The 11,301-nt window shown below is 37.0% G+C and overlaps 1 protein-coding gene across 1 annotated transcript in view; it reads left to right on the top strand.

Annotated features, from left to right (window-relative positions):
* The window catches only part of LOC135226738 (kinesin-like protein KIF14), a 127,234-nt gene that overhangs the window by 61,130 nt on the left and 54,803 nt on the right, over positions 1-11,301 (top strand). The window contains exons 4-6 of the mRNA XM_064266447.1: positions 263-452; positions 4,806-4,945; positions 5,213-5,464. Coding sequence (XP_064122517.1) covers positions 263-452; positions 4,806-4,945; positions 5,213-5,464 — 582 coding nt within the window. The remainder of the gene's footprint in view (positions 1-262; positions 453-4,805; positions 4,946-5,212; positions 5,465-11,301) is intronic.

Below are 11,301 nucleotides of genomic sequence, written 5' to 3'. Positions count from 1 at the left end.
ACATTATTGTTGTATGCTGAAGACTAAATGACTTTGGCTTTGTTGCTTTAAGACACTTATTGAGCCTGAATACTATTTAGTTTTTATGTTTGTTGTTAAAAGTCAATGTTTTCATATGAATTATTCATTGTTAAAAGGTAAATTTTTATGTTTATTAATTAGATTAAGTGATTATATACAGAATGTCAAATATAGCATAAAGTTAAATATATAGTATTGATTCATTTTGAAATTCAATTTTCTTTATTTTTCTTCTTTGCAGAGTATCAGGTGATCGTTTATCTTTTGAAGTTAAAAGTCCTCTTCCTTCTAGAGCATCTCTTGGCAGGCCATCATCAGCTTCTAAATCTTCAGTTGGGTTAAGTACACCAACAACACAATTGAAGAGACGGTCCAGTGTTAAGCTTAGCAAGTCATCAAAACTCTTTAATGATTATATACAAACGCCCTCAGTAAGTTAAAAGTTCTTCCACCCACCTTCATTTCAAATGTAACAGTCCCAAAATTTTTGCATGTTCATATGTTTGTGGACTCTACGGATATCTAGATAAGCCAAGTTTTTCTTTTACTTTATTTTTCATCATTTATCCCCCTGGTTTTATGCTGGTACTATCTGGTGTGTATTTCATTAAGCTTCATTAATCAAGTTAACATTTTTATCTGTATTTTCACAAATACCAATTTTATTGTAGAAGTGTTTTACAGATCTGCTGAAACTTCTGAGTAACATACCACGGAAACTGTCTTTTCCATCTCAACCTTCCGACTACAGTGCTACCCCACTTTTTTGCTTTTCATTTTGTCATGGATTTTTATGGAGCAAATTATTCACTGGGGGAGGGGGTGCCTTTCACTAATACACGCATTTTTTCTATGGACTGTATCTCTGAAATTATCACTAATTCACTTTTTTTTTCATAGAACAACACTATTTACAGACAGTCCCTGGTTAATGGTGATCTGGTTTTATGGCGTTTGTTTAGGGCCATAAAATCGGCAATTTATGGCGCCATAACATGCAAACATGCAGAGTTCTGGTTATTGGTGCCATAAGGTGCCATTAACCCTTAAACGCCTATTGGACATATTTTACGTCGAGATAAATTGTCTTTTGGGTGCTGACTGGACGTAATTTCTGTCGACATAGAAAAGTTTTTTTTAAAATTCGCGGAAAAATACTTATAGGCCTACCAGCCGAAATCTTTTGAATCACGCGCCTTGGGGGATGTTGGGAGTTCACGGATCAAGGTGTTGTTTTGTTTACAATCGTTATGCAGGTGCGCAAGCGCGAATTTCTTTCTTATCGCACTAAAAAGTATCAGTGACACATCTCGGAAATTATTTCGTCACTTTTGACATAATTTTTGCACCATTTTCAATTAGCCGGTACATGGAGTATTATATATGAAAATGTGCGCATTTTTATGTAAAATTCAACAAAAAAATACTCATGATTGTAGCTTTTATCAGTTTTGAAATATTTTCATATAAATAATGATAAGTGCCAAAATTTCAACCTTCGGTCAACTTTGACTACCGAAATGGTAAAAAAATCTCAGAAATGCTTGAGTCACTTTGTCGTAATTTTTGCACCGTTTTATATTAGCCGTTATATAGTTTTATATATGAAAATGTGCGCAATTTCATGTAGAATATACAACTAAAATAACTCATGGTCATAGCCTTTATCATTTTTGAAAAATTTGCATATAAATCACGATAAATAGAAAAATATTGACATTCGGTCAACTTTAACTCGACTGAAATGGTAGAAAAATGCAATTGTAAGCTAAACTTTTTACGGTCTAGTAATATTCAATCAATTACCTTCATTTTGCAACAAACGGGAAGTCTCTAGAACAATATTTTTATTTATGGTGAACTTTTGGAAAGAAACTTTTTTTACATCCGCGCATTACGAATTCATCCATCATTTTGTGGTAACATTTTCTCTGTGTTGCTTTGATCATTTTACAATTTGTTTTATACCAAAGTTATCGCAATTTAGTGTACAATACAACAGAAAAAAATTAACTCATTAGCTTTAACCGTTTTCCTCACAGTGCGATTTGTATACAATTATATGAAACTTTTTTCATGCTGTCATATATTCCAATATTTATATATGATAATGATATTTTTTTCATTTCTTATGGTTGCATACTAAACTTCAGGCAATGACAAAAAAAAAAAAAAAAAGCCAAAAAAAAAAACTTTATTCTGCTTCGGCGCTAACTCCCGAACCCTGCCGGCATACGGGAGACACCTTGGGAAATACCGGCTCAGCGTTTAAGGGTGAAGAGTATTGGTAGTAGGAGAGTACTGTAACGTAAGGTTACTTTGGGTGTTTTGGGATTTTAAGCTTTTTTTTTTTTTTTTTTTTTTCTTTTTTTTTTTTGAACTATCAAATTAAGCAGTGAAATGTTAAAATAGCCAATTATAAGCATATGAATTTAAGGAATACAAGGTATTTTGCAGTTATAAGCCAGCATTTTTAGAGGAGATTTTTGCCTTCCTGCTGATTTTGCATTTCCATGGTAGGTTCTGGAATCTATCCATACGAAAAATGGGGGAGCACTGTATGTCATGATGCAACACTTACTGGTGTAGTAGTCTCCACTCATAGGATATGAAGTTGCCCTCAGCCTCAATCAGGACATTGACTGGATCAGGGAATGATGTAGTCAGTGGGGTACGTGGTTGAACTCCAGTAAAATGAAAACACTATTGATCAGCAGATCTCATACGGATTTCCCACCCCATTCACCTCTTCAGGTGGATGGAATTTTGCAGAACAAGTCTGAAGATTTAACTATTCTAGGTGTAACCTTTGACTTGCCTTAAGTTTTGAGAAACATTTAATGAAAGTTCCAGCAAATCCTGCACAAAATTTAGGTATCATTTCTAAGGGCTCATATATTTATAACAGTGATAAGATCAGTGCAACCAGTTTTAGGTAATTTGTACTCCCTTTACTAGAAATGTTCTCTGGTGTGCCGAACTACTGCCAGAGATTTATCTCTTTTAGAAGAGGGGTTCATGGTGGTAGGTTTCTTTTTCCTGATAGTAGTAGTTACGACTTGGACCATTGACAGATGGTCTCATTTGTCACTTTTTCATAAGTTTTATTTCAACAAAGATCCCTCACGTTCACAAATTATCCTGATCCTCTTTATTTGCCGGGAGCAACTAGATTAGTTGAACAGCAGTACAAATATGCAGTAAATGGGCCTTACTGTTGAACTTCTGTTCTATAAGTCCTTTATTCCTCACACTATTGTACTCTGAAACAGTCTTCCTGAGGAAGTCTAATTTTGATAAGTTTTATCTATTTATTAAAAAATGAAAATTAAAAATTAACAAGTGGGGTCTGTTCTCTCTGCATTTCCCTTTACTTTGTCTTTTCATGAATAGGTTTCACCTTCTAAATAACAACAATAATGAACCAAACAAAAGCTTATTTCAGTTTTCTTCTGACGATGGAAAAAGAAACCCACAAAAGGACTGAGTATAACTTGTTTACTTGTTAGTAAACAAGTAAAATACTCTGTAAATACTTACAAGTAAACTAGTTGTACTCAGTCAATTTGTAGGTTTCTTTTTCCAACAACAATGATGTTAGAAAAATACAAATTTTTTAGATTTTATATTTTAAACTTATTGGTAATACAATTTTCATGGTAGGATAGGCTATTATGTACAGGCAGCCCCTGGTTGTCAGTGGGGGTTCCATTCTCAGCAGGGTGCTGGTAAGCGAAAACTGCCATTAACCAAAACTTGATGATTTATGGTACTTATGGCACTGATATCCAATTAATTGCACCAATAACTGGTTAATGGCGCCTGCTATAGGTATGTTGTGACGCCACAACTCTATCCGATAACAGGAACTCTGCATGTCATGATGCCATAAATCGCTGATTTTATGGTGCTAGACAAGCGGCATAAAACTGGATCGCTATTATCTGAGTCCGCTAGCGACCAGGGAAGACTTTATATTGTCTCTAAAGAAGCAGATTTTTCCCATGTGAAAATAGGTATTGGGTTGATATTTTCCAGTCCTGCAAAAATGCAACAAATAAAAACATTTTAACTTGAATTTAGTGTGCTAGCATGTAGAAATTTTACAAAATAAAAAACAGCTTTTGGTGTTGTTTCTCTTGTCTGTCTTATTTTACTGACTTTTTCTTGTTTTTCTTTCTTACTGAATAATTGTCCAGTGGTTTTTGTTTTTGCCTGCTTTTTAAAATGTCCTTAAAGTGAGAGAGAGCAATGTCATTCAGTAGGTTTATAATAGTTTGCTATACCTTTTTTAGTTTATATTTTGCAAGGAAACTTCATGTTTTTCTATTACGTATACATTTTATATTCTTTTGCATCTCAATAGATTTTCCTCTCACTCTTTACCTTGCTGTTATGTGTAGTTTCCTATGTTTTAAGTCCCATATAAGTTCTAGTCTCTCTCTCTCTCTCTCTCTCTCTCTCTCTCTCTCTCTCTCTCTCGTTTCTCTCCTCTCTCTTCTCTCTCTCTCTCTCTCTCTCTCTCTCTCTCTCTCTCTCTTCATGATTTAGATACAAATGTGTGCGTTGTTAAAATTAAAAGTATAAATATACTTATTTTATGCTCATTTGCAAGTATAATATTGACTGCTGTAGGAAATAGTGCATAGTATTTAAATTTACAATATTCCCATAGAAGTTTTTGGTATGTATTTGCTATATGTAGCACCTAATCATTGATCTGTGAGAAATAAACATGCAGTATGCTTTTATAGCAGTTAATACTTTTTTATTTCAATACTTAGGGTTGTAGCGCCTTAACCCCTGATGTGATTCGATCTTGCAATACGGATTTATCTGTCAGTCCCAGTGCAGAAAGTTACATAGGGAGAGCAGAGTCCACAGCAGTGTCTGTTGGCGTTAGAGTTCGTCCCCTTAGTAGTAGGTAAGCTGGCAGAATATTTTGAATTTAATTTAATTTTTCTATTTAAAATTTTTTTTGATGGGGTAAGTTGTACATTCCATAATAATAATGCAAGACCTTGTTATGAATTTTACCATTATGAGATTTTTTATAAAAAGTTTGCCATTATTAATAATGAGTTATGTAAAGTTTAACATTAATTTATAGAGCATTATTGTTATCACAAAACAGTTTAATTTGTCAGTTGAAACACATTTTTAGACCCTTATCAAACTTCAAAACTTTCAGAGAGCAGACAGCATCAGAGTTGAACATCTTTGATGTCTTTGGAAACACACTGAAGATTCAGAGTGATACCGGATCCAGTTATACGTTTAACTATGACCATTGCTTTTGGTCGTGCAGTGAAAACCATCCCCAATATGCATCCCAGGAAGATGTTTATACAACAATAGCACAGCCTTTACTGGAAAAGGCATACGAAGGATATAATGTATGTTTGTTTGCTTATGGGCAGACTGGATCTGGTAAAAGTTACACGTAAGTTATAGTTATGAATAACACTCATCTACATATGTTACGTGTGTGTAATTTGCATAAAGATTAACACATTTAACAAATACTTGTATGCTCATGGGCAGACTGGATTTGGTAAAAGTTACACATAAGTTATAGTTACAAACAAACCCATTCATGTTACATGTTTGTAGTTTGTGTAAAGATCAGTGCATTTAACTGATACTTGTTTGCTCATGGGCAGACTTGATTTGGTGAAAGTTACACAAGTTATAGTTATGAATAACACACATCCATGTTGCATGTGTGATGTGTGTATTGACCAACACTATTAAAATATGTTTGCCTTTGGGCAGACAGAATTTGGTAAAAGTTACACATGAGTTAAAGTTATAAATAAAAACCATCAGTGTAGCTTGTGTATAATTTGCATAAGAATCAACACATTTAACAAATGTTATTTTGCTCATAGAGAGACTGGTTCTGGAAAAAGTTACACATTATTTTATTATTATTATTTTTTTTTTTTTTATTTTATTTTTTTTTTCTTCTTTCTTTCTTTTTTTTTTTCTTTTTTTTTCTATCACAGTCCTCCAATTCAACTGGGTGGTGTTTATAGTTTGGGGTTCCGGGTTGCATCCTGCCTCCTTAGGAGTCCATTACTTTTCTTACTATGTGTGCCGTTTCTAGGATCACACTCTTCTGCATGAGTCCTGGAGCTACTTCAGCCTCTAGTTTTTCTAGATTCCTTTTCAGGGATCTTGGGATCGTGCCTAGTGCTCCTATGATTATGGGTACAATTTCCACTGGCATATCCCATATCCTTCTTATTTCTATTTTCAGATCTTGATACTTATCCATTTTTTTCCCTCTCTTTCTCTTCAACTCTGGTGTCCCATGGTATTGCGACATCAATGAGTGATACTTTCTTCTTGACTTTGTCAATCAACGTCACGTCTGGTCTGTTTGCACGTATCACCCTATCCGTTCTGATGCCATAGTCCCAGAGGATCTTTGCGTGATCGTTTTCTATCACTCCCTCAGGTTGGTGCTCGTACCACTTATTACTGCAAGGTAGCTGATGTTTCTTGCACAGGCTCCAGTGGAGGGCTTTTGCCACTGAATCATGCCTCTTTTTGTACTGGTTCTGTGCAAGTGCCGGGCATTCGCTTGCTATGTGGTTTATGGTTTCATTTTTTGTATTGCACTTCCTACATATGGGAGAGATGTTATTTCCGTCTATCGTTCTTTGAACATATCTGGTTCTTAGGGCCTGATCTTGTGCTGCTGTTATCATTCCTTCAGTTTCCTTCTTTAGCTCTCCCCTCTGTAGCCATTGCCATGTGTCATCGCTGGCTAGTTCTTTAGTCTGTCTCATGTATTGTCCGTGCATTGGTTTGTTGTGCCAGTCCTCTGTTCTGTCTATCATTCTTCTGTCTCTGTATATTTCTGGGTCTTCGTCTACTTTTATTAGTCCTTCTTCCATGCTCTCTTTAGCCACTCGTCTTCACTGTTTTTCAGATATTGCCCCAGTGCTCTGTTCTCGATGTTGACGCAGTCCTCTATACTTAGTAGTCTCCCTCCTTCCTTTCGTGCTATGTATAGTCTGTCCATATTTGCTCTTGGGTGTAGTGCTTTGTGTATTGTCATATGTTTCCTGGTTTTCTGATCTATGCTGCGGAGTTCTGCCTTCGTCCATTCCGCTATTCCTGCGCTGTATCTGGTTACTGGTACTGCCCATGTGTTAATGGCTTTTATCATATTTTTGCCGTTGAGTTTTGACTTGAGTATCGCCTTGAGTCTCTGCATATATTCTTTCCTGATCGTGTCCTTCATCTCTTGGTGTTTTATATCCCGCCCCCCCTCTTCCATTATTCCCAGGTATTTGTATCCTGTCTCATCTATGTGTTTGATGTTGCTCCCATCTGGTAGCTTTATCCCTTCAGTTCTCGTTACTTTGCCTTTTTGTATGTTGACTAAGGCGCATTTTTCTATTCCAAACTCCATCCTGATGTCCCGAGATACAATCCTTACAGTCTGGATTAGGGTATCTATTTCCTTGATGCTCTTTAACCATACAGCTTGATCGTCATGAACATCAGATGGTTGATTCTGTTGCCTCTTTTCTTGAGTTGGTACCCGGCATCCATCTTCTGTAGTACTTTTGTCATGGGAATCATGGCTACTACGAAGAGTAGTGGGGACAGTGAGTCGCCCTGGAAGATCCCTCTCCTGATATTAACCTCTGCTAGTCTTATTCCAGAGCTTGCAAGTATTGTATTCCAGTTGCGCATTGTATTTTTGAGGAAGCTGATGGTGTTTTCCTCTGCCCCATATATTTTCAGGCATTTTGTTAGCCATGTGTATGGTATCATGTCAAAGGCTTTCTTATAGTCTATCTATGCCATGCTTAGGTTGGTTTTCCTTCTCCTACTGTTCTTCATTACCATTTTGTCTATCAGGAGCTGGTCTTTTGTGCCCCTACACTTCCTTCTGCAGCCTTTCTGTTGGTGGGGGGATGGTGTTTGTCTCCTCTAAGTAGTTGTATAGCCTTTCACTGATGATACCTGTTAGTAACTTCCACATTATTGGTAGGCAGGTGATAGGCCTGTAGTTACTGGCTATATTTCCCTTACTCTTGTCTTTTTGTACTAAGGATGTTCTTCCTGTGGTCATCCAGTTGGGTGCATGGTGATTTGAGATACAATGCTGGAGTTGTTCTGCTATTCGTGGGTGTAGGGCCTTGAAGTTTTTGAGCCAGTATCCATGGACTTCATCGGGACCTGGGGCTTTCCAGTTTGGCATTTTCTTTAGTTGGTGTCTGACTGTGTCTGTCGTGATCTCTGTGAATCTTTGTTTTATTCTCCCTGTTTCTTCTTCCTTGACTTCCTGGAGCCATGTTGCATGTTTGTTGTGTGATACCGGATTGCTCCATATGTTTTCCCAGAGTCTCTTACTTGGTTCGGCTTCAGGAATTTCTGGGTGGTTGTCTTCCCCTCTTAGTTGGCAGTAGTCTTTTCTGGTTGGTTCCGAATAGTTTGTTCTGTTGGTATCCCTTATTCCTGTTCATGTACCGTTGGATCTTATGTGCTTTGGCCTTAAGCCTCTGTTTTACATCTTCTATTGTGTTGTTTAGTCCCCTCTCTTGTACTTTGTATTTCTCGTTGAGTTCCTCCCTTGTTTTTTTGCTTCTTAGCCCTTTTTCTGCCATCTCTTTCAGTTTACTCAAGTCAGATCTCATCACCATGATTTGCTTTTCCAGGCGCCTTTTCCAAGGAGGTTGCTGTTTTGGTTTCTGTTGGGTTGGTTGTGCTGGTGGTGTTGGTGTTCGAATCCCCATCAGTTCTGCTACTAATCTTGCTCCTGCATATGCCAAGTTATTTGTTTCTCTGATACTGGTGGTGTGTATTATGCCCATTAGTTCATTGACCTCACTTGTTTTCTCCCTTAATTTCTTGGTGTTGTAGGCTTTCATGGAGGGGATCTTTGTTCTCTCTGTATCTGGCTCCACCCATTGCCTAATCTTTTCTACCCATTCCGTCCTCTGTTACTTCGTCGATGTTTCTTCGTGTGTCGTTGTTTGATACCTCATCCTCCCTGTCGTCTTCTGTGGCATTGTCTCTCACTTCGTCTTCGTGTAATTCGTTGTCGTGTGACATTTCCCTTTCCAGTTCTTCTCTTTCTGTTGGGGAGAGCCAGTTCTTTTTCTTTATGTTCCTTACTTGGTCTGCCAGCCTCTGCTCTGTTTGGGGGGTGTTATTCCTCTCATTCCAGATGTCGACCAATCTTCTTCTATATCCTCTCTCCGTCGGGTTGCTTCTGATGTAGCATCTCCATATTTCCTTATTTTCTTCTCGTGTCCATTTCTTCCTTTTTGCTTCTGTAGCTCCAATGTCAGGCTGTTGATTACTGTCGTTGTGGTGATCAGTTGCTGGATGACGACCTCCAAGTACCTGACCGTCTTCACCCAATTCCCCTTCAATTGGGTTGAATACCTGGTTGCCGGACGAAGCTCCTCTGTTGCCAGAGGTTCCATTTACATTGTTGTCGTTTATTCCTTCATTTCTATCCATCATTGCTGAGTTTTGCTATTTAACCCATAGCTGGACCCTACCTCATCAGGGATAGGTACTCATTTACAGCTGAGTAGACTGAGGAAATTATGGTAAAGATCCTTTCCCAAATATTATTATTATTATTATTATTATTATTATTATTATTATTATTATTATTATTCAGTAAATGAAACCTATTCTTTTGGAACAAACCACAGGGGCCATTGATTTGAAATCCGAACTTCCAAAGATGGTATTCATTAGGAAGATGTAAATAGAACACATCTGAAATATTCATTAATAATTTTTATTTTATTTTCTTGCTTAATAATATACATTTTTATAATAAAAAATTATTTACTCATTTTAAAATATTAATATTAAACAGCAAAATATATTTTTTTTTTCTTAAAAAACATTTGCCAAATGATGTACCAATGTCACCCATATGAAAAGAAAATGGTGAGGCTTGAGTACTATTGTTATGAAAGTGTGCATACCTGATTCCCCCCCATCACAGTCATCCTATTTCTAGGAGCACACACTTCTGCATGAGTCCTGTAGCTACTTCAGTTTTTCCAGGTTCCTTTTCAGGGATTTTAGGATCGTGCCTTGTGTCCCTATTACTGTTATGGGTACGATTTCCAGTGGCATACCCCATATCCTTCTTATTGATATTTTCAGGTCTTGATACTTATCCATTTTTTCTCTGTCTTTCTCATCTACTCTGGTGTCCCGTGATGTTGTGACGTCAATGAGTGATACATCTTGATTTTGTAAATCAATGTCACATCTGGTCTATTGTCACTCCATATGTTCTGATACCATAGTCCCAGAGGATCTTTGCCTGAACTTTTTCTGTCACTCACTGAGCTTGGTGTTCATGTCATTTATTACTGCAAAGTAGCTGGTGTTTCTTGCACAGGCTCCAGTGGAGGGTTTTTGCTACAGGGTCCATTGACTTGAAATTCCAAGAAGTAAGACAAGATAAAAGGAAATACAAAAAGAAATTACTCCAATTATTAAAAAAGAAAATTATGTAATTTAACTAATGTATAAAAATACTGGGAGAATAGTATTAGTGTAGTAATGAATTGAACTTTCAATTGAAGTTCTGAAGGTCCAGTTGCACGACTTCCTCTGAGAGACTGATCCAAAGTCTAACAGCATTAGGAACAAAGGACCTTTGTAACTGAGAAATTCAACAGCGAGGCAAAACATTTATTGCATATTGTTGCTGCCATTCAGTGAATCTGATTGCTCTCTGCAGATACATAAAGGCAATCAAGGATCAATTGTGAATGTGAAAGATCTTTATTGAAATACAACCTATGAAAAAGTGACCGACAAGACCATGGACAGTCATTACGCACTATAGTAAATTCATATCACCCGTGCTTCTGATGCCTAGGCCAGTCCCTTATAATGCTCCTGATTGGCTGTTGATAAGCCAATCATAGGGCTGGAAACTCTCAAGAGAGAGTTCACATAGGCAGGATGTATGTTTGACCGAGTCTTATCAACTCCTTCCCTTTTGTCCTTTCTTTTCCTTTAATACTCTCTCCTTCCTACCTGCCTCGCTCGTATTCCCTACCATACCTTTCTCTTTTGGGCCGGGCTGGTTCGTTTGCCATCCCGCCACTGGAACATGTACATAGTGTTGAGACCATATTGGTTTTACAGACCTGTCTGTACATACCCTTGTATATTGCTTCAGATACCATGCTTTTATATTGTCTTATTTTATTATCTTATTATTGCTAGTTTTAAGCCATAGTTTAAGTTCTAGTGTAATTAGTAAATAAG

This window comes from Macrobrachium nipponense, chromosome 15 (genome assembly GCF_015104395.2).
Source record: "Macrobrachium nipponense isolate FS-2020 chromosome 15, ASM1510439v2, whole genome shotgun sequence".
Taxonomy (NCBI): domain Eukaryota; kingdom Metazoa; phylum Arthropoda; class Malacostraca; order Decapoda; family Palaemonidae; genus Macrobrachium; species Macrobrachium nipponense.
The sequence above is the reverse complement of the archived record's forward strand: the minus strand, read 5'-3'. Positions and strand labels throughout refer to the sequence as shown.